Here is a 24023-nt window from a genome sequence, read left to right on the forward strand (position 1 = left end):
GCCGGTCAGTGGGCCGGCGAGGCCGCCGTTTCCATTATAGATCAGAGCACAATTCGCGAAACGAAAACACGAGTGAAAGACAATCGGTCGAGAGGCGTGGGGGAAACCGATTCTCACTGAGGAACAAAGTCGGGCAGCTATACGTCAGATGCACGCCGATCGCTGGTTACGAATACGTGCCATGCGGGTGGCGCATGCTCGCTTGCGCACGGATTACGCCGAGAACGACGGCCCGTGCCAAACCGCAGGCGCGGTAACGAGGCATCGACTGATGACATGACGCGTGCCATCGTTGGCGCGGGTCCACGGGTAAGCTCCTTTGTCAATGACGACCGCGGCGGCTGATAAGCGCGCGCGTCGTCGTCACGAAAAGTTTCCTCAATTAACTAGTCGCGTACACACGGAGACTGCATTAAGAAAAAATATAGACGCCCTTGCCCGCCTGCCTCTGCCAAACTATATATATATATATATATATATATATATATATATATATATATATATATATATACTATATATATATATATATATATATATACGTTTTTTTTCCTTCGAGGAGTCATCGTTAGAACAATCAGAAGTGAGTCGGCTTCTTCGCCTCCTACGTTTCCGGGTCGTCTGAAAGGAGATGGTGTAGATATAACCAGGTGATCAGGTAGGTAGAGGGTAGAGGTTCCATGAGTGAAGAAGACGCAGAAAAATAATAAAATAATGAAATATATATGGTCTGCATGACAAGGGGGTGGGGGGGGACGTGATATGGAAAAGAAACAGTGGAAGGCGTAAAGCGGGCTACGAGTTGAGCCGCTCTGCTACATAAATGTAACGACTCTCTTGAGGCCTTTCCCCTCTCGCTTCCCAGAGCAAGAGAGGAGAGGGAGTCGCAATGCGATGTTTCTTTTCTGGAAATGCCGAGTCACCTACCGCGCGGAATCCAAGTACTTGTGAGAAGGGTGGCCACAAATACAATGATGTCACTCCCACAAGCGACATCTCTTCTTTGGTGACGCTCCAAACGAAGGGATGTGCACAATATGCAAGAAGCAATTCCACTACAAGTGACATGGGATTGTCCTAGACACCGAGGCAATCCGTAAACATATCATGGATAGAATACCTCGAGAAATCCAGCCAGCCACATTGGATGATTGTATTCGATTGCGTCACATCAATCAGGAATATATTTCTCTTCCGTGGGCGAAGCTCACCGAATTCGTCTACAATGAAGACGGACCAGGCCATTGTCTCCTTGGGGACCGCCCAGGAAGACACGAACAACTACACGAAGACACGAACGACATAGGACCCAGTAGGGACCATCCACACACGCATCTAATGCTTAAGGCAATCGAGGCTCTCTCTCTCTCTCCCCCTCTATTTTTAATAAAGACGTTACAAATCAAATATTGAATCCACGGGAGTCGAATAGTAAAGAGGAAACTCGTATTTGCCAATTGCTTTCATAACACCACAGGTTTCTGTGCAGAAGCCTTCTGTAGGTTCGGGCTTAAACCGTCAGCGTAATTACTCCTATTGGGCGGCCGCCATACAAACTTAGTGTGTCGACACGACGCCACAGCCAGGACATTAACGATAAAATCGAGTGCAATGTTTTAGCACACAGGCAGTACAGAGCGTTCATTGGATAACCTTGCCGTCGCGTAGCGCGGTGAGGTTATCAGCAGCATTCCTAATTATTCGAAGCTGCATACAACTTGCAAAATACGGCATTCTGAGCGCCGTGAAGAGCAGACAACTCGAACAAGCTACCTCCATGCGCGCTGCAACTGTCACAGTTCACGCAGGCCCTGCACTAGAGCACGTGGCTGCAAAGACTGACATAGAGTCAGCAAAGACTGCTAACAATCAGTCTCCATCACCTCCGAGATCTGGCTGCGGACCGGCGCGTTTAAGATCTTGGAGGCCATGTTTTGGGACCTTTGCAATATTCGGCAACCACCAGGTGTCCGAGCCGTCTGCTGAAGTGGTATTTAAAGGCTGCTAAAGCATTAGACAATTACCAGCTCCGCAGCTTTTTCCTAATATTGCGTCGACAGTATATACTGCTTATCTGTAGCCAACTTAGCCAAAGTGGTGTTTCTTTGCAATTGGCCTTTTTTTTTTTTTTTTTATAGTACGTCGTTCCTGGGTGTTCACAGCCACGATCAATTCGTTAAGGTCTGCCCGCCGAAGCATTCATATAAATGTTTCAAACGGCCACTGCACACAGAAAAATTGGGGCGGCGGCAAGTTGTAACTCGGCGTCTAGAGTGTTTACGCCCTTTCGGTGTTTTCTTAAGTGAGCTGAGGTAATCAAAGCGCAACTAATTTCCGAACGAATCCAGATGGTATTGAGCGTGGACTTCCGTAGCGGATCCACATCGACTATGTGGATAGACAAGTGCCACCGAGCCAAGGCTCGCGAGACCCGCGACGCTTGGACGCTCGCCTGATTTCCCCAGCTGCGAGACGTTGCGTTTAGAGAAAGGAAGCGTCACGAGGTTTCTCGTTATTAAGTGTCCGACAAGATAGCCTCGGTGTTCGAGAACAGTCGCGGGAAGTGTTCGTCTCTGAGATGCACGCTGTTAAACACGAGGAAATGCTGATTAGCTGGTGACGATAGGTCTGCCACCCAACGAACTCTTTTTTGAAGAGGTCTATACATCGGAAGAAGAGAGAAAAGAGAAGAAAATGCGCGGAGGTGAAAGAGGTCGCACCTGGTCTGCTACCATACACTGGGGTAGGGGGAAGCGCGAATAAAGTGAAATGTTTAATTGGATAAGAAGTGATGCACGCGCACACAGCATTCACTGCGCAACAAAAGTATAGGTCGCAAGACCCATTCATCTTATAATGTGCAGCAGGGCTCATACGGATTTACTTGGTGTGGTCCCAATATGTTTTCTTCAGCGAACGTCATGAAGCCCAGTCGGCTTACTGCAGCACAAAGACTGACTTTTTTTTTTTTTCGTAATCAAAGAAGGGCAGTACACGAGGATGTGTACTATATCCCTCACCGCAATCACAAAAGTGCTTCGGCTATCGCAAAGAAAATTAAAAAGAAATATATATATATATATATATATATATATATATATATATATATAAAGGTACACCGACGAACATCTACTTTACATTCTCAGCTTCCTACATCTACGAAACTGAGACGACGTGCTCTGAGAGCGAAAGATGGAGCACTGACCTGAGTGGCTCGTCGAAGCGCACCGAGGCGGCGCCGTGTATGACGACGGACACGTCTTGGATGATGCGTTCCCGGTCTGTGTTGGACATGCCCATGTCCGGTTCGTCCAGGTCACCTGGCACCACCACCACCTTACTGAACATCTCGGGGCGCTCATCTTGCAGGGTGGCGAACAGCTGCGTCACCAAGGGCACCACGGGGAAGCAATGTCAGGTGAGGTCGACAATACGGAAGGTCATCAGTATTCATTATTATTATTATTATTATTATTATTATTATTATTATTATTATTATTATTATTATTATTATTATTATTGATTAGTAAGTGCGACTTTGTGCTTGCTGTTATTTGTGAGCGAGAGTGAGCAAGGACGGGTACGAAACAGTCGGACTAACCAAGAAAAATGTGTCGGAGCGTCGTTATAAAAGAAGCTATCATCATCATCAGCATCATCATCAGTAGTAATACTTGTTAGTGCTTCCTCAACGGCATGGTCCTTGGATTCTTAGTGGAGATTTCAGCGTAGCCGATACGTTCCCTGGCACGTGCTGCGCAGAGTTCCGGAAAGTGCTACTGCGCATACCCTAAAATGCCGCGAGATAGCCCACCGAAAATTAAAAAGCAGATCGAGTGATTTAAACAAAGGGTGCACAGGGGATGGGCTACATTTTGGCGCGCCAACCAACCGGTCCAAACCAACCAAGTACCAGCCATACCCAACCCGAAGTGACCCTACCCGAAATGAGCAGAAGCTTTCTTTGACGATTTTCAGTCAATAAAACCACACGTTAAATTTGGTTTCCTTAATTGACTACATTATAACAAAAGCATCATCATCATCATCAGCCTATATTTATGTCCACTGCAGGACGAAGGCCTCTCCCTGCGATCTCCAAAGACCTCTATCTTGCGCTATAGCTGATTCCAATTTCCTCCTGCAAATTTCCTAATTTCATCACCACACCTAGTTCTCTGCCGCCCTCGACTGCGCTTCCCTTATCTTGGCCAAAAGAAGCTATACCCTCCCTTTATCTTCAGTATCTCACACTTCTGTCGCGAGACGGTCAGCAACACCTCATCCAGTCGCGTCCCCTCACATTTCAAGCATCGTTGCCTGGTCGGGTCAAAGGCCGGCTAGCTGTCGCCGTCGGCACTGGCACCAAGGACGGTGCGGGCTACTCTCGCAAGCGCAAAACTAAAACCGAAGTTAGCCTCCCTCCTGACGGCTGGAATGAGGTTCGGTACTTTTGCGGTCATTCACGGACCTGTTTCAAGATACAACAACCTGTGGTGGCTTTTGATGCTCACAAACACGCTCTGGACGCCGTGAGAGAAATCTAAAAAAAGACACCACGTCCGGCGCTACAGGTCAAGGAACACGCTTTCACTCGACTCGCCAAGTAGTTCTGATATAATTAAACATCTAGACGGGTGTCGGGAGGGGGGGCCTAGAGGTGAACTCGGCTCGCCCTTATAGAATGTCGGGCGCCGTCGGAGAAAGTTAGGGCACAAAATTAAGCACGGGATGATGCCCAAAGTGCATCCGTGACGTGTTTCCGGCTCCCACTTTCGCTTCCGGCGCTTGCAGGGCACAATAGTATGTCCTTCGAGAAATGCTCCTGTTACTCCGAGAAAGCCGTCGCTGGGAGTGCTATTCGGACACTATACCCGTAGAAGCCGCCGTGGTGGCGTAGTGGCTTTGGCGTCGCGCTGCTAAGCCCGAGGGCGCGGGATCGAATCCAGGACGCGGCTACATTTCAATGGGGGTGAAATGCAAAAACGCCAGTGTACCGTGCATTGGATACACGTTAAAAAACCCCACGTGGTCAAAATTAATGCGGCGCCCCTCACTACAGCGTACCTCAAAATCATATCGTGGTATGGGCACGTAAAACTTCAGAATTTAATTTCTTATAGGATTAGCTTAGAGCAGAGACAAAACAACAGAGAGCGCACGTTATCTGAAGAGCCTCCAGCTCGGAAGGAAGGTCCAGTGAGAGTTACATAGCATCGGAGTGTTTGCAAAGAAGAAACCGGCCCGCCACCACCCGTATTATCTCACGGCAGATGGAAAACGACAGTTCTACTCCCGGCGCGCATTCAACCGTGGCCTTATCGTCGCGAAGCACGCAGCGGGTCTCGCTTTACCTTCGTGCATGCCAATCGGCGCCGCTATATAAGTTAGGGAAACAAGAACTGTTCTCAGCTCCGAAACACGCCATCCACACAACGATTGGCAGACTTGCTTAACGCCAGGAAATATTGCATGCGTGCGTGACTTCGGTCTTGCGTTGACACACAATGAAGTATCAGCTAAGTGGTTGCTTTATAAACGACTGCCGTGTGTACAGCGGTGGAATTGTTTTCCCACAATGCTCAAAAGATTACGGCCGCCAAGGTCTTTTGAAAACAACGAGGAAGTTCCAGCTGAACGTTCGGAGGAATAAGCGGAGTGCTTGTAGTAATGTTACATTTGCTTACCTATAGTCGTAGACAACTAAGCGGTCGGCCGATCGACCCTGTCCGCGGGTAAGAATATTAGGCTGATTGTAAAAATCAAAACATTGTTGGGGGGGGGGGGGGGGGGGAACTCCGCAGGTAACCTGTACAGATAGCTGATCAGCATCAGCGCGTAGAGAACGGAATCACGGCAAGAGTCATTCGCATCACTGTAGAATAATGTAATGTGTAAGCAAGCATCTTTCGACAATTTACGCCAAGTAAACATTTTTCGACAACACCACAGGTATACCATGTGGTGTTCATATAGCACACTGTACATGACCGTCCTATGGTGGCGAGGAAATCATTTCGCAATTATCACTGTGGAACTTTTACAACTGAGCGGATGATTCTGTTCAAATCGGGTCCTCGTGTGATTCCAACGACAGGTTAACTGCGAAAGGGATTGTAATGACACAGAGAGGTTTAATTGTGACAACTATTTACAGCTTAATAGACTAACTGTCCAATGGATTTGGAGGAAAGGGTGTTGAATAGAATAAACGCAATGCATAAGAAACTGTGCCGATGCCGCGCACTGCGGGAATCGATGTCATCCGAAGCATTGTGCCGGTACCCGGCTATCCAGCATTGTTTGGGGTTCGGCTAACCGTTACCAAGCGAACCAACGCGTTTGTGTAAATCGAGTAGTTGTGTGCGTGGGTGGCGAGCGTGCGTGTCTGTGATGACAGACGCAAGATAACGACGACGACGTTAAGGCGATCGTATGGAATCAAAGGTACGATATTTACGCTGGCCGTTCGACGCGAGCTCACGACACGAGGATTGTTGGGTTCTACATGGGCAGTAAATGAGCGAAAGCGAGAGAAACACGCATTGTGACGTCATCAACGACTACGTGTTGTACAATCGTACGTACCTGTGGCGTTGTCATGCGGTGTGTGTTAAAACGACGATGGCATTTGTACTCCAGCCAAGAAATTTTAACACATTATTAACTTGGGCGATCATGAAGTTGGTACAACGTCCCACTTTCTGCGTAGCGTAAACTGCTACGAGGAAAGTGCTGGGGAAAAAGGGCCGGTCCCGGCATCTATCACACATTATTACTATAGCAAGGCGAGAGGGACCTGCCGCAACGTGCCAAGAATGAGGCAAAGAATGCTTCCCATTAAAAGCGACGAGGTTTCGAACCCTGAGACGTACAAGACATATGCTCACCTTCTCATTGAGGATCTGTTTGAGGCGGTCCTTGCTCTTCAGGCCCTTCTTCTCACGCACCAGGACGTAGACGTTACCGATATCGGGGCATGACCGCAACAGCTTCTCCAACACCACCTGAGTACAAATGAAACGAGATGCGCCGTTAGTTCAGTACCGATATCCGCACAGTGTCAAACACAGTATTCACAGCCAGCTCGACCACAGTGGCTTGATTGCCCGATCTTCGCGCAGCCGTCAGCGGCGTACGTGTTAGAAATGACTGCACAAATGAATGCCAGCTGAAATGTCACCAGAATGTCCGAAGACGTTACTTATCATTAGGGGTGCGCGAATATTTGATATTTCGAATGCAATTCGAATGGTGCTTGCTATTGATTTGTATGCAATTCAAGCATTCACTATTCGAGATTGTGAAATATTTGTTTCTGTTCAAACATTGGAGTCTCGGGGGGATAAACACCGACGCAAGCGGGGACTGTTCAGAATTATTTTGCTACAGGACAGCCGCGGATGCTGCAGAGGCACCCTGCAGTTCCCCACAAAACGCATGAAGCAGCCAACCTCTGCACAATGGCTTTCAGCCATTCAATAAGAATGCGTCCTCTTTAGACGGCCTGTTAATTGGTTGCCTCGATTTACACCCAAATTCCGGTAGAACCCATAACACGACGACTGTCGACAGTACTACGATTAACATTCAAGAAATGTAGCGACACACCGACTTAGAATCTGTAGCGGTCATTCTGAAACTTTCGTGGCTTCGGGTATATGCGAATACACTTGTTCTCCGTTTTCCACCCTCGCTTGCCAGTGTCGGCCATGAGCACAACGAGGATTATATGACGATTACGCAGTGGCGACGATAGAACGGCCTCGACGGCGTCACGAAGACGGCACGACAACGTAAATGTAAAGCAATGTAAATTCGTCGCTACATTTTTTCGCGATGCCGCGTGCATGCGGTTGCTCCACGGCGCGACGCAACAGGGTCGCTCGAATATCACGTGGTTGCCACTTCAGACGAAGACAGCATGAGAGCGTCGGATGACGAAGCTGCAATGACGGCAATAGAATGACCACGGCGGCATCACGAGCACATACCTAGCAGTCCAAGCGGGTAGACAACTTGCACCATGCATTGCGTCGGCGTAAGAGGCGATGCACTGAAATAAGCTCCTATACAGACAGCAGTGACAATATCGTGTAAATAAGTCATTCTTAAACACCGATTCCATGCAAACTTTACATTTCACTTTTTTTAGAAATGAGATATTCAGTACTCGATTCGATGCAGAAATCTGACTGTTCGAACATCCTACTTATCAAATAACCTACGAGCACCGGCTGTCACGTGAGTGGAGTACCAGTGTGATTACAGTAGCGCGTGTTCAGGTTTGTAATTAACTTGAGCACTGTACTCAAGTCACTCTAACCTACAGTAATGTGTATTCTAACTTGGTTATTTTTTGCTGGTGACTGTTTGTAACCAACCCGCTGCACGAATGGAGAGGTCGTCCCCGCCAGCGCCGGAAGCGCGTATACCGACTGCGAGGCACGCGAGCGCCTATAGTCAGGCGCGTATATGCGCGAAGATCCAAGCACACGTGCGCGTTGCACACTGAATGATCGCACTGCCTTTGGAATGTTTCTACGTATACGAACAGGAGGCTAACATCGACGAAAACAAAAGCAAAGCGGTCATACACAGTCGCTAAACGACAATACAGACAGCACTTTCTTTGAGGAAGACGCATCCCAAGGCCTATTTCATCGTGCTCCACAGCGGCAATGCGATGGTCAATCACGGCAATGCTGTACAAATGGCAATTGCAAGCCGAATGTTTCCACGGAACGACGCTATCTGCCCGCACGAGAGGAATGACGTTGTCGGCGGCTCCTTTTCTCGTGCCAAGAGGAACCAGCGGTTGGCGTAAGCAATCATCAATATTGCGAGTGGCGTGCGCGCCTCTAGTAAGCAGTTGATGCTCGGGGTTTCCGGATCAGCTTTCAGAAGGCGCCTTTGGCAGAAGGCGCTTATAGTAAACGAGCACTATAGCCAGACCCTCTCGCCGAGAAATAAATAAAGACGCGACCTCGACGCACCGAGTACAGGTGGAGGAAAATAAGTTCGTGATTTCGTGCAAGGAAGGAAGCGACTTGCGCGTATATGATAACTCAAACTATATAGTCGTTGTTATCGTAGGAGTAGAATCGGATGCCTTCGATCTGGAAGGTGATCGACCATGCATGGAGGCGCCCGACGCAATGGTATAACGCTCACGCAAAACTCTGTTTGTCTTGCTGCTCTCTCTAAGGGCACTGCAGCACGTAGCGCATTAGGATGTTCTAGCAAAGCATTACTGCTTACCGTAATCGCACCCGCCAAGCAGCACGTCTGGCGCGTGCTTCCGTGACGCTTTGGCAGAAGCGGTAATAGCGGCCGGTAGAGCGGTAACTAGAGGTTACTTCACTTTTATGTCGAGGCGCATAACCAACTTGTCGTAACACCTAGAAAACTTTCACCTGTCTAAAACCGGTAAGATCACTGACCTGCAATTTATGGTTGTTGTACCTGCTATGAGCAAAGAGATTAACTAATGCGCGATATAATTTATGCGGCGTGCCAGGTGTAAGCGAGTTGTATAGAGGCGTGATTGTGTTATACTCGTCATTGTGTTTGCCTGAGGCATTTTGTGCTTAGGGTGCATCTGAGCTCGTGTGACGCCTTATGTGGCAACACCGGCCGATAGAGGAAGGTATATGCGTCTGCTGGTTGCCAAATGTTAGTCACGCGAGATGGCCATCTATCTCGTAGTGAGCTGTCGCAACGACTATGCCAAAAGAACTACTCGTGTTCCAGAGTGAAAGTGTCGACATAACAGTTGTTTCAGCATACTGTTGTTAGTACTGGGTTCGCAAACAACAATCACAACTTTCTGCTGGTCGCTCGTCTCGCCTGCGCAAACATTGTGTGGTTGCGATTGCATACAGGTGGACGACTGCTCAGTACAAAGCGGCTCAAGCGCATCGAGCCGTTTATAAATTGAAATGATGCAAAACTTGAGAAATAGGCTATCGAAGCCGGCGATTTGAAGATAACCAGACCAAGGCGGCCAAAGAAATAAAAGCAACAAGATCACTGCAGGCGCAAAATATAACGGACCGGAGGACTAAATCAAGTAGCCCTGTAACTCTATAATCAACATGGCAAGGCCAGCTCAGCAGGAGGTTCGACGAGTGTTAAATTATTAATGCACATTTCCCACGTGCACTCGTTATAAGGGATTGTTTTTTACACGGACTGCGCAGCCTTTTACGTAACCCAATTAATAGGGTGCTGACGTCAGTGCAACAGTCCTTGCGCTCCAAGTTGCGCGCACTAACGGGCGATTCTTCCCAACATTTCTAACGTGCGTCCACATTACGTTTCCTTCCCTCTGGCTCCGACAGCAAGGCAGTTCTCGCTCGCCGTCCATAACTAATCGGAGGTCAAGCGCCGGCTTATAGAATATGCACTTGCGCCCCACGAAGCCCGTGCGTCTAAGTTGACCTCTCCAAGCTACACCGGTTACGATTGTAGCGTTTTGTGTTACCTTGAGTCAAATCTTCGCGATCGGAGCACAGAGAAACGCGCGCCTGTGACAGTGTATATCGGGTGTTACAGTTGATGATTGCATAACTTCGCATGATCCGAGCAAGCGGTGGCGGCCGTGAGCTTAACTAGGACGAGAAGAAGGTGGGGAACCGCGAGTTGCGGGCAGGTTAGGGACGTTTGCTGCAGCCATAGTGAAACCGATTATTGATGAAGAGATAGCGCTCCTTAAGTAAATGCGTCTCCGGTTGACCTAGTTGAATATGTAGCGATGCTGAGGACGTACAGCTACCTTGGAACACGGAGATAAAGAGAGAGAAAGCGATCGAAATCGCATCAAGAAAACAGATCACACTGTTTCTCTGGGAAAGCGAAAGTGTCTACGCGTAAAAACAGCGCAATCGTGTCTTGATCTATGTGGCACAGGCGACGCACTTTCTCTTCAGTTAAAGAAAGCACGTTTTGTCCCCAGCCAGAAGTCGTCGAACCTCGGGCGTTAACCAACCAAGCAGTTCAGGGTTGTCGCCCTAATTATGCACGTCGCCCTCAGCACCCTTCGGGCGCAGTCTCAAGGCAACGGTCTTTCTTTTCCTCTTAATTATTTTCGTGTAGTTTGTTATCCATCTTGCCTGTCAGGACTACACCGTAGTCACGTTTCCCTCCCGTAATTCGTATACTAGCGTTGAACAGTTAACTGGGTGTGCATTAAGCACACATACACGCCATGGGTTTCGCGCGCGCGGAAATCACCCATGACGTGTGTGTCTTTTGTCACGCGCGCGCGACACAGGAAAAAAGAAAGAAGATCATGTATTATGGCTCTAAAGAGTAAATGCAGCTGGCTAAAAACAAAACGATATCAGTGTTACTGGCGACCAGGCATATGCACTGCGAGTGTGATTTTAGTAAGTTGATTTTAGTAGTAAGCTTTTAGTAAGTTGCAGTAAAAACTACCGCGGTCATGGCAGATGTCGCATTCGTTAACTGCCTGCATCACGAGAGTCGGCGTTCCCAGTAATGTAACTTGTAATGTAACTCGTATATCTGTGCATACAAATTTACTACCTCAGTTTGAGCAAGGAAAATGAGTCTGTGAGTCGAAAGCCTAAAAATGACGCATTCTATATTGTTAAATGAAACCGATTGGACGGGTGATTTTGTCACTCTGGACTCGGAGCGTCATAGGCGAAGAAAACTAGTAAGACAGGAGAGGCCGGGAACGTTCTCACACTTGTCATATTCAAGCAGGCTGCGCTCAAAGCAAATGTTTTATCATCCCGCATGCACATCACACAAGTGCTGGCGTCATTACCGGCGTCAATGCTTTCATCACGGAGGTGTTCTTGCATCCGCAGTCAGTATTTTCGAGTTTTGTTGTCTCTCCGGTCAACTAACCTAAAGTCTATCTCTGAGGGGGACACCCCTCTCCCCTACCACCTATGATAAGTAAAGGTGGACTACATAAGGCATCGCCGTGTGCCGTTACATGGTTCGCGCGGTGCAACGTTAGCGCGGTGCTTTCTGCGACTGCGCACAAATCGGATGGTGCGCAGTCGTTGTGCAGGTATAGGTAACCACGACCAAACCTCGTGCACATTTTAGGAAAAGGAGTGCTCTAGCTGCGATGGACACTGGGCGAAGCAACTTCGAAGGAATGAGCGAATCAAAAAGGAGGAGTTCGCCGTGTAGAAGAAAATGGAACAGGAACGCTATGAAAGGAGGCGTTCACGTCCTAAGGGACTCGGAGCCCTTTGGTCAGGGAGCTTTAGTCCGAGTCAAGATGATGTGCATTCCAATCAGATACATCTGCCCAGGGCCCAGTGCCGTCTACACAATAACGAGTGAAAATGACTATTTGAATCTCGAGCTAAAGTACGTTACCGCCGAGGCTGTGACCTCCGAGTGCCGTAGGAACAGGGAAAGTAGTCACACATATAATCTTGTAGTATATGGCATTAAACAGCGTTCTCCCTGCAATGGTCCCCTTTCTAACGGCTCATTCGCAAAATTTTGTTAGTCGGCCGCATATGCAAAGCTGTGCTGTTTTGCAGGTGAGGCTTTTGAATGGGAACAATGCTTTGTCCTACTGGTATGCAGCCGAGAGCCCTTGGTTGTAAAACAGATACTCCTGCTCAACTGGAACATCATTTTGGCAGGTGGTCCACTTCCAAAGCGGGCAGTAACAGGTCACATGCTCACGAGTATCTACACGAGCATTCGCTGTATGACTCTCTTTCCCTACTCCCGCTGCACCATATCAAACAGGGAGCAATACTAGCTAACAACACTGCTTTAACTATTCTTCTCACCAGGCCGCACAAAACACAAAAGCGCGTTTCAGGGCTTCATCTCCTCGGGCGAGGCCGTTTTCAGTGTTAGGTAATGAGGATCGTTTCACTGCAGCCGCGTGCTTTGCCGCTTTCTTTCCACAACGGCGATGGTTATCGGCTTGGGAATACCAATGTCGGCGTAGAGGTTGTTTATTTATGTTCATGGAGGAAAGAAGACGAAATCTAAGAAATAGACAAGCAGTTCTCACCAGCAGACATACATACATCAGGGCCGCTCGGCAATGTGGTATAAATAAATACTTGCCTCATAAAGAACTCGCGGAAAGAGCCAGTACCGCAAATATATATCTTTGCCGCGCGCAGCTTTTCTATTCATCTGCTTCCGGTGACGTCACGAGCCTGCGATCAAGGCCGGACCCTATCGCCGGCCATCGGCATAATTCGGCTCGGTTAAACCTGCCGTCCAAGGCCCGCCAGAGAGAAATAAAGAGAGGCGCTTTCTCCGCAGACGCCCTTGCTCGGCGCCGACAGAATCGGACGAGCTTCCTCGCCGCCCGGTCTACATTTGTACAGCGCCGCAATTGAACATTCCGCGTCGCCTATCGTGAGCCTGCTTTCGCTGGCACAAGTGGCCGTCAAAAGTCGACAGAGGTCGTGGGCCTAGGCCGTGCCTACTTGGTATGTAGGTGTTGCGAATCGGGGCTCACGATCGGTGTGTCAAGTGGCCCGAAAATGTGAGTCAGCGAGGTACGTCTCACTCACAGATCGTGGCTTTAAAAAAAAAAAAAAGATAGAAAGAAAGAAAGAAAAACTCGTAGCACGGCTCTTGGGCTATATAGAACCAATTACTTGCCAATGCCCAGAAAATAGCTTTGGCCGTGCGCCTACTTGCCGGACACTCTCGTGTGTACTGGTATTTATTGTTCGGGAATTTGAAGAAAAAAAAAACCGCGGATAGTTACGATAACTGTCCCGCGGCCAGGAAAGGAGGGCGGGGAGGGGGAGAGAGAGCTTATAGGCACATGCAGTGATCACGTGGGAGTCATACTAAAGACTACATATGACCCTCACACTTCTGGCACCAATATACCATCTGCACAAATGTTGCTACGCATGCGTGAGAAAACTATTTTCCGTTAAAAATACTCTATACACAGCCTGGTAGAACAAAATATTGTTAACGTTCAAAAGATTCTCCTTCACCATCACAGAACCCGGTACACCCGTCTACTCTGCGGGGTTTCCGCAGCCTTTAAGTGTGTTGAATGGCAACAGTACATCTCCTCTCGGTAGGTCAGTGTGCGGGAACTATGAAGACATGAAATTTTCTGACTTATTCTGGAAAAACTTTTGTGCTTACGTTTCCTCTGGTCAGGCCAGCCGCACATAAAACGAGAAACGTAGTTCGTGGACTGAGCTTTTGTTGAAAAGCAAACTTACAGGGCAGCCGACTCAAGATTTATTGCAAATACTTTTTCCTAAATATATAGCACTCCCAGTCCATCCCGTATGTAACCAGTTAATGGGGGTATTCTTTCTCATTATTCATCGACATAATCAACGCAATTGCAGCAAGCGAACACGCTCAAACGGCACTATAAACTTGTCTCCTACTAATATGTGTAGTCTTGTTTAGTGCCATTTCTACGTAGACGAACATGTACTAAACGGGCCAAAAACAAGTCCTACTCGACACTATACACGCATCAATTGTGTGGGGGGCCCTTAACGAATGTACTTCCGGGAACACGCGTTTTCCAACCTCATGGCTAGGCACGTTTATGATTGCGGCTCTAGAGGTCACTACGAATTCGGGAAATGGCCCATCGAAGCCACGCCGCCACTGCCAAGTGCACGTGCTGCATGAAATAACGGGATCACGGGAAGGGGGGCTACCAGCCAGACACGCCGGTAGGGGTAATGACAAGAGGTGGCACTATCATAACGCTAGACAGTTTTAGTCATGCCGTACTGCCGCATGGAATGAAGCTAGTTAGAAGCCTTGTCGTGTGTCAACTGTCCAAAGCCTTGCGTTAACTGGTTTATTCAAATCGACGCGCAACGCGGAGTCGACCCTCACGATGGGAGGCATAAAACCATGGCATCTGATGAAACATCATATTGCGGCAAACAGCAAGCCAAACTAGGCTTAGTACGTCCTTTTCGAGCCATCTTACAGCTGCTGTTCATTTATACAGGTGATTCGATCGTTAATAAATGTTGCACTCCAGCAGTCACAGCGACTCTTGCACCGTTGTTTATCGACTCCTTACGAGTTGGCCTCAGCGCAGTGAGATTCGTCGGATTGCGTCGTGAGTTCTATTGCAGTTTCGACCTGCACGCGACCGTTTGGGTCGAAGCCAATAAGAGGCGGCGATAAGACCGAGAGTAAATCCCAAACCTGAGGAAGGAAGCGCCGGGCGTAAAAATCCAAGACGGAAAAGGCGCCCACGGCTCAACAATGGACGCACGCAGCGGCGGAAGGCTGCGCACGTGGTGAATTCGATTGCGTGACGCGGGTCACATTTGTTACCTCATATAGGGAAAACAATGCTTGTGGAAGCGACGCCGAGGCCTGAACCATTAGCGCGACCACGACATTAACGAACGAGGAATATCGGCTCTCAGGAAAAACAAGCATCCACGAACTGCAACGCAGCGTTGCACAATGTACTTGATTATTCCAATGATGTCGGGGCTATTCGTAAAGATATGTAAGCCGGCTGCTTAGCAAAGATAAGTTTCTCAATAAAAAAAAAATGAAAAGCTTTGCCCGTTAGCTAGACATACCCTGGCTCCTCGGCTTTGAAAGAAGAAAGTTACGTCAGAAATGCAAAGCCTAATGCTAACACCGCCGATCCTGGGCTCGGTCTCGTACGAACAGCCTGCACCATTGGCTGCCCTGCGACACAGTTGTTCAAACGCATAGTCCCCCCAAGAAGGAAGCGCAAACAAAAGGGCTTTCTGGGAATTACTCCGGAAATATTGTGTTGTCGTAGCTCCCCCATACCCCTCAGCTGGTCACCGAGAGAGAATGTGTTGTTGCCATTCGATAGCCCCTTTACCACTGATGAACCTTCGCAGGGTACAAGGGTAAATGTCCAGCAAGGTACGGCTGCGGTAAAGCTGTTGAATAGGGACAATACTTAGTTCTGCTCGAAAGGAGCTATCTAGTCTACGTTTGTGAACAATTAAAAAAATTGCCTGTTTAGTCTATAAAGACACTTTGCCCTTTCTAAGCGAGGAAATAAATGGTATACTCTTAGGCATGCTCTGTAGTGCAGTACGACATTTGTTGCTTCTGCATTTGTTCTGTAGAATGGCGAAGCAAAGTTGACAATGTGCTCAAAGGAAACTCAGCTGCAGTAATACATGGGCCTGCAGAAAAGCGCTAAGGTCCCTGTGTTTTCTTTTCTACGCATACCAGACATTGATGGCCTATTTATTGACACTGTTTGATTTAACTGTTTTTGGTCGCAATAGTGTTGCCTGTCCGAGATGCCTGGTCGTGAACTGCGTCTCAGGGCTCCATTTATTGTACTCGGTGCACGCACTCGGTATGTCGAACGCGTTAGAGCCTATTATGTGATGGTGATGCCTGCTGCCGCCTTCCCACTTTTCACAAAACGCGGCGCCGCCGTGGCACTTGCTCACACCACCATTGTTCCAGCTGCCTCTCCGTAGAGAGAGGGAGAGACAAAAGTTCAGGAAAGACAGGGAGGTTAGCCAGTTTAATTACCGGCTGGCTACCCTCTGCTAGGGAAAGGAAATAAAAGGTGATAGATGAAACAAATAAAAAAAATCGAGTGAGAGAAAATCGCACAATAACGCGATGCCACAACTTTCAAAGTCGGTCGCACAATTCACAAGCAGAGCTCTTAAAGCCTTGAGTGTCGATACCCGTCTGGACCAGTGCCTTAGAACGTTTTCCTATGTGAAGGGGTGATCGTAGAGTTTTTCGAGCGCGGTCGCGAGACACTTTTCTTGCCACGTTGTAACGGGGACAGTCACAACAGAGGAGGTCCTCGATCGTCTCCTCGCAGCCACAGTTATCGCAAGCAGCGCTGTCGGCCATTTCAATTGGGAAGTAATAGGCGTTCGTGAATGCCACAGGCGGCACAGAAGTGTTGCTTCTTCGTGGCTTCCACTGCATCTCCGCGGGGAGGCTCCCTCGTGCCACGGAAACCTAGCGCCATCGGATCACTGTGCCTTCTATATTTAATAAGTTGCCTGCAGAAGTCTTCACGTTAAGTCACCGAAAAAAAAAAAAATACGTGGAACACTTCGTACACGACTTGCTTGTGAACATGTTTATTATTTTTTACTCTAACAGTGTGCAGCGTACCTGAGTCGAACATTTTTTTTTTTTATGTAGTATAATCACTATACATGTACTTTAGCATATGTTGATATAGACCTTTGTATTTTATCTTGTGTGTGTATGCTCTAATTTCTTTCTCGACTGGCTACTGTCGAATGTGTTTTTGTAAACATTGTGGCTTTGGCAGGCCCAGAAATGCAATTCTACAATAACCGATACAGATATTATTACTGTATAATGCGTAGTACAGGTAACCGATGGCTCATTAGAGCAACGGAAGTGGGTGCCGAGGGAAAGGAAATGTATTCCTCGACGCCTGAGGATTAAGTGGTGCACACAAATGAGTAAATTTGCAGGCTTAGAACAAATGCGGCCGATCACTGTTAACTTCGGCGAATTGTCGAGCCACCGTCGGTACGAAATTACCGCTGCAAAACGCGTCGAAGAGCGTGGCACTCGCTATCTACTCTGTCGTCTACCGCGTACGCGAGACCAGGATAAGAACTGAGGGATTCTGTGACTAATAAATGGCGCGCTCCGCCACAATGCCCCCTCTTTTCACGGCGTCGGAGCTTCAGGCACCGAATCTCCATTCAGCTTACGTCGATGATGCCAGCGGAGTCCTATCAATGCACAATCTTGAAAAGTTTTTTTTTTTTTTTAGAAATTCCAGAGAACTGGTTTGCAACTGTAGCAAGAACACATTTCATGTCTCTCATATGTTCATTGTGTCTGGGAAACGTTTAGGATAAACAAGACCCACCCCACTTGTTTATGACGCGTGGCACCTCGTCAAAACTCTACAACCAAGAGTCCGAGGAAAGATCGTCTGGCGCAGAGCGACTACCCCGGAAACGTGTTGTTCACGGGTTCGATGCCCTCACCATGACGAATTCTGCAACTGGGAGCTTTTCTTTCGAAGCTATGGAGCTTCGTGTCACTTTAGGCTGAATGACAAGTTTTCTCTTTCAAAAAAAGCGACCCCCTCCCCTTCCTCATTTCTTTCAGAATGCCCGCTCAAGTTCAAGCTTCCCTGTCAGAAACAGACTGAACCGGAAGGGATGGCAAGTGCACTGAGTTTTCCTGGCAGGTGTGGCAACGGCGAAGAAGCGACTTCCTCACCTTCGACAGGGGGAAAGGGTCGCCAGAAATGGACCGGATAAGCTTTTGACAAGACACTTGTTTTGCAGAGGGGTCGCGGGAACGACGACCCTCGGGTCATCATCTAAATGGGCACATACACGGCGGCTTTTAGGTACCAAAAGCACGTGCACGTCAACGGGGAGTACCTTACAACAGAAGTAACCTTTGAAAAAAAAAAAAAAAAGAAATGGGACGGGGTGGGAGGGACTGATAGCAAAGAGGTGGACGGCGCCACTGCTTTCTTGCAATTTTTCCCTCGTCAGAAAACCAAGAGGTCGCGCATGGGACCGACGGGTCGAAACAGGTTCTTCGCTCCCTCTTTAGTCCCGAGCCACGGTGTAATTCTGAGCAGTGGGTGTAGATCGAGGCGACACCACCGGCGAGAGGTAGGTGGCGCTGGCGACTGGAACCGCAACAACAACAGGGGAGGCCACGCTAAAGCAATCAGGAAGACAAACCGAGTACGCCGAAGGGGGCGTTCAGAGGACAACTGGACAAGAAGCAAGAGCGTCGCACGGCATTGGCTCGCGCATCCATGCGCCCTTGGCAGGAAAGTGAAGCGATGGCGCGCGCACGGTGATCGTCGTGCACTGTACGGGGGCGCAAATAGTAATACGCTGCCCGGCTGCTGACCAACGCGCGATGGAAGCTGGCACGAAGCTGACACTGACAGTCGATGCTGGAAGCGATGAACGGAAGCATAGCCTGTTGACTTTGTTGCGGCTCGAGGTGGCGTTTGTGGGCCAGGAATCCACCAAGCCCATCGATGAATACATCCGGTAGTAGGAGATGAAGGAAAAGGTTTAATTTACATTATGTGCACTGGCCCCTGGTACGGAAGCCCACTCCATCAGGAGCATAGTAAACGTCTGAGTTCGCCTCAGCACACGTCAGAACCACCACCACTGCACCACACGTCTCCGCGTTTAATACCGCCGTCTTCTCGTATACTGGACGGGGCATTCTGATGACAGTAGCTCGGCCAATCACCACCGTTGGCTCGGTCGCCACATCCCTCCCAGATTGACGCACCGTTCCGCCGGGCCCGCCTCCAGTGTCGCACCTCCGCCCCCGCATTCTTGAGTATGCGTGACGTCCCTCTGGTCAGAATCAGGATTAGTAGTAATCTCCACGGTAATTACCGTTTCCATGGATGGTGGTGGTTGTTGATGACTCGACGAGCTCCTTTGTTCGCGCGTCACAGTCTATGACACGCCTGATTGCTGTCGCTGTGCACGCTGATTAATGGACCACCTCGTTGAAAACGTGCAAGGTATGCGCTTGTCCACGTTGAAACGTCCCAACTTGCATGAATAGAAGTCAACCGATCGCGAAAAATGCAAAGGAAAATCAGCGTGCGAGGATGAAGTATCAGCAGTCAGTAAAGTCCAGCAGGGTACACACGTTTATTGTAGCTACTACGATATATGCATGCTATTTACAAGTGAACACGCAATGCAACACTGCAGGAAGCAGAACTAAAACCATTCATGAGCGTATGAACCAGCTGTTACATTCTAACTATGTACGCAAACTAGAAATACAATGGACGCGAAATTTTCTGGAATACATCTTGCGGCAAATGGTTCGCGGGTCTGCGTCAGCAGCACGTGGTCGCCGCAGAGTGGCGGCTGCCCGCACGACAAATTCAACCAAGCCCGCTACAAACCACTAACACGAAATACTGTCTCAGAAGCTTCGAAAAGGCGTTTGCCCGCAGATAAGCATTATGTACACCACTCGCAAAAAAACATAAGCATGAGTAATACTGTGAAACGAAAAAGCACTGACTCATAGCTGAACAGAATCGCCAACGAGAAATATTTGCAGACACATCAGCTGGTGGACGCAGACGTCATTCGTTCAGGGGGTGCTCTAACCGAGGCGTAAAACTGAAAAATTTTTCCACGAGAGAAGAATCAAGCTTACCTTCCCGAGAAATCCAGTGATCCCAGTGAGGAAGACGCTATTGCCGGTGAAAAACTCCGCGATTTCAGAGTTGCCTTCCATGTTCGAGGGCGCCGGTGGAGCAAGTCGTCGCTTCGATGCGGTGTGTCGGTCGCGTGAACGACTGGCCAACGAATGCCCAGCACACAAGGCGATCCCGCACAGATAGTGTTTCTCAAAAATCCACAACGCGTGCGCTTGCACTCCCACTCTCGCGATACGCGGTCACCGGCAGCGCTTTCTCTTTCTTTTACGCAGTCCTTGGTTGAGGCATATACCCCGCCACTGAGGCACGTGACCTCGAGGCATCCAATCGGAAGCGAGAGCGCGACCTCACCCTTTCTTAACCCCCCTTCGTCTGATCACCGTTTCCGCACATGCGACGTCAGTTGTCTTGCAAGCGACCGCACCGGCGCCCAGAGTTGTTCGTCGCCTTCACCCCTCACCATGTTCGCCCTTTTCACCACTACCCTCGCCGACAGACAAATACAACCCCCTCTCCTGCGCGAATACGCTTTCTCTCTACAGTCGCCCTTTCCAATAGAGATTATGACGTCTGCCGAGTCGGAAGGGGGGGGGGGGGGGGGGGGGGAGGAGTTTGAATTCCTGCGGACGGTCTTTGCCTCCCCGCTTTCTCCCTCCTATAGCTAAAAAAATAATAAAAAACTTCGAAGAGGGATTTGTCTGAAAAAATGTGAAGAGGCACACAGGAGAAGAAAGAGATTTGAAAGCGAGCCGTGGTGGCCTCCCTATGCTTAGCACTGCTAACAGCTATCGTGTCTTACCTCCGGTCATTTCTGTCACCTCCTGCCATTTTCTTTCCCACCAATTGTCTTTCTATCTCCACTGCGTGGCTTGCTCCCCGGCTTGCACTGTTTTCCACGAACGTACGAACGAGCGCATGTTTGGCTGTTACGACGGAGTCAAACGCGTGCAGTCCGTTTTGAACGTCACCGGCGTACTTGCTGTGAATTGCGACCATCGCAGGAGACAAGTTGTTGTCCTTTCTCGACTTCGTCACGTTTGCTCACGGTGTTATCCTTCGCGCACCAGAAGCTATCGGCCGACCCTGTTTAATAACAAGCGAATGCCAGCGCGAAGCGTCCGGAGATGCATATCTAGTTATGACCGGAGAAACGTAGGGAAATCGTCCTTTACAACTGAGTATTTATATAATACTATTGGTACTATTCAATCGCTGACGTCGCGGCGAGTTCGACGAAAGGCGTTCAATAAGGCGAGCGGCGCTAAAACACTTTTGTCCGACCACACGTGAACGGCACCAGCGGAGAAAGACACTCACTTGAATCGAAAGTGTCTAAGTGATTTACTGAACCATCCTTTGCTCGGCAACGCCATGATCTACAGGTGGTCCTCCAAACCCTCGGTATATGTGCCAGGAACCGACAGCCTGATTGTTTGATTCCGATGGATTTAAAATTTAAGAGCCGATAAAGCATGGCGACCGAAACCAAGTTGTCAGATTCCACACATATTCTAGAATTACTCGACCATCGCGGTAATAATCTAAAAGTGGTGGCTCTATTATGATCTACTAAAAAAGAAGAAAAATAAATGCGTATCTTGTCGTTTCAATGAAATTGCCTTGTATTATCCTAAATTCTTTGCGATGTTTGCCGCCCTCTGTTACAATTGACTGCGAGGGTACACTGAAAACACATTTAATATTTATTTTTGTTTTTAACTGGCGCGTAAAGTTCATAGCGATTGGTCATGCTGCCAGACATCGTGGTCAGCATTCCGTGTCACTGTGCCAAGCGCTCTACCTGAATTATGCATGCGTCATTTACTGTTATGCCATGTTTGACGGTTTTGTGACGTCTGTATGCAGCTGTAGTACAAGCAAGCGCATTTGCTTTTCAAAGCCAAGCATCCTCTGAAGTAGTTGGTATGCTTCGAGAGGACCATTAAGGAGATGCTCTTTGCAAAACGAAATATTATAGGGAATGAGTCTTGCACTTCAATGAAGGTGACATATCACACTTGAAAGCGAAACACGAACTAGTCGACCAACTTCGAACAAGAATTATATGGGCTTCTAAACGGTTCTTCAGGAAATCGACCACTGTACCAAAAACAAATGCAAACTTGCCATGGGCGTCACGTACGCACGCACGTTATTTGCAGCCAGCCGTAACAAATTCGCTGAATTTTTCAGTTTGAATTGCGCACACCGAGTTTCCAGTTTTAGCGAACAATTTAATCTAGAATTGCAGCGCTTCGCAAGTAGTTGGGGGAAGAACGCATATAGTGATGACACCAGTCTTTGGAAACAATTACAAATTGTACACTCGGAGAAAAATATTGCATTGGTTATTTTCGTTACCATACATATTGTACTTATTTTGCATACTTCGTGTAATGAATTTCTCATTTCATGTTCATTATTTTGTTTTGCAATTCTATACAAACTAGGTCCCTTCCAGCACAAATCCATTCCAATTAACTGTTTCCTTGTTTGTTCGTTTGATTTTCTTTTTTGTGTGCTTTCTCAATATATTTGTCATCACTGTGTTTACTTAGCTCTTACTAACTCGGTGCCTTGTCAAGTTTCTTTACCAGTTTCAAGTTTGCACGAGTCTCCTCAAAATGCATATACATGCATAGTAAAACATCAAGGGTAAAATTGTCGCCCACCCGACTTTGGCACGAAGTTGTCAAGAAAACCCATACGGGTTTCGCAGCCCAATGTTTTCGAAGAAATCCGTATGGATTTCCTTTCTAGTTTCGTGCTGCAATCGATTGGATGACAATTTTCCCGTTAATTTTCTGAGAAAACCGTATGGGTTTCTTCTGCAGCTTCGTGCTACAGTCAAGTGGATGACAATTTTACCCTGTCATAAACTTTCCTACGCCTTTCCGGCTTCCACGGAACTGATTTCCCACTAAAGTACAGTATTTTATAGGAATTTCACGTATGGGGGGTAAAATTATTTTCCTTTTATTACAAAGGGCGGTGTATCGTACGTCGGAGCTAGAATCACGCAGACCAACATGATGACTACCCTAAGGGCAATCTGTCGGTTTTCCTGTTGTGAGCTTTCACGCTCAAAAATATATTTTTTTTTCTTCTCCACAGTAGGACACGCTTGCCTTTGAAACTTCAACGCTGGTGTCATTTAGTAAGCTATAGTGCAGTGGTATCGGTGAAGTGGTATCAGTCGATGAAAGAAAATCTTATCACGAAAAAGCAAACAAGATCTGAGGGCGAGCAATCACGTGTTGTGGAACAATCTGACCGCTGTTATACGAGAGAGAGAGAGAAAAAAAAAGAAGAAAAAAAAAACGGTGGTGGAAGAAAGTGGGAGGGCGGGGGTGTCAACAGTGGAAAGCTGCAGCTTTTGATTAACAGGCGGTGATAGGGAGCGTGTGAAGGTCTGCTAGAATGCTGAGTCAGTGCCTGAACTTCTGTCTATTATCGCGTGGGGATATTGACAGTGGGTGTTATTGTACCTAAGCAGTGCGGTGATTCACTCAGCTCACACCGTGACTCATCCACCTTTCCACACAAAACATCGCCGCGCCGCTCTCTCATTTAAACTAGTCTTACACCGTAATTCAGTTTCACTGCGAAGGGGGCATGGGAATGAGGGGGAAAGCGATATACGGTTCCAGTGAGACCACACAATCGACAACGCCTCCACGACGACACTTATTTGTTACACAAAGCAATCAATCATACAGTTTATTTACGTCGTGTAGATGTGAGCAAGCTTGGGCGAAAAGCGAAACAATTCGCTTGAAGAAAGCCCCCTTATACAAGGCACACAACAGCAGCATATGCAAGCGTGTTACATACACGGAAGATGGATGATGTA

The 24023-nt window shown here is 48.2% G+C and overlaps 1 protein-coding gene across 1 annotated transcript in view; it reads right to left on the bottom strand.

Moving 5' to 3' along the window:
- The window catches only part of LOC119449566 (fatty acyl-CoA reductase 1), a 33320-nt gene extending 12894 nt beyond the window's left edge, over window positions 1-20426 (bottom strand). Inside the window, exons 1-3 of the mRNA XM_037712758.2 lie at window positions 20167-20426; window positions 6888-7004; window positions 3203-3378 (exon numbers count right to left, since the gene is read on the bottom strand). Of these exons, the coding sequence (XP_037568686.1) occupies window positions 3203-3378; window positions 6888-7004; window positions 20167-20247 (374 nt within the window). The 5' untranslated portion in view covers window positions 20248-20426. The remainder of the gene's footprint in view (window positions 1-3202; window positions 3379-6887; window positions 7005-20166) is intronic.
- Between the last annotated feature and the right edge of the window lie 3597 nt (window positions 20427-24023).

The sequence above is a fragment of the Dermacentor silvarum genome, chromosome 4, assembly GCF_013339745.2.
Source record: "Dermacentor silvarum isolate Dsil-2018 chromosome 4, BIME_Dsil_1.4, whole genome shotgun sequence".
Classification (NCBI taxonomy): domain Eukaryota; kingdom Metazoa; phylum Arthropoda; class Arachnida; order Ixodida; family Ixodidae; genus Dermacentor; species Dermacentor silvarum.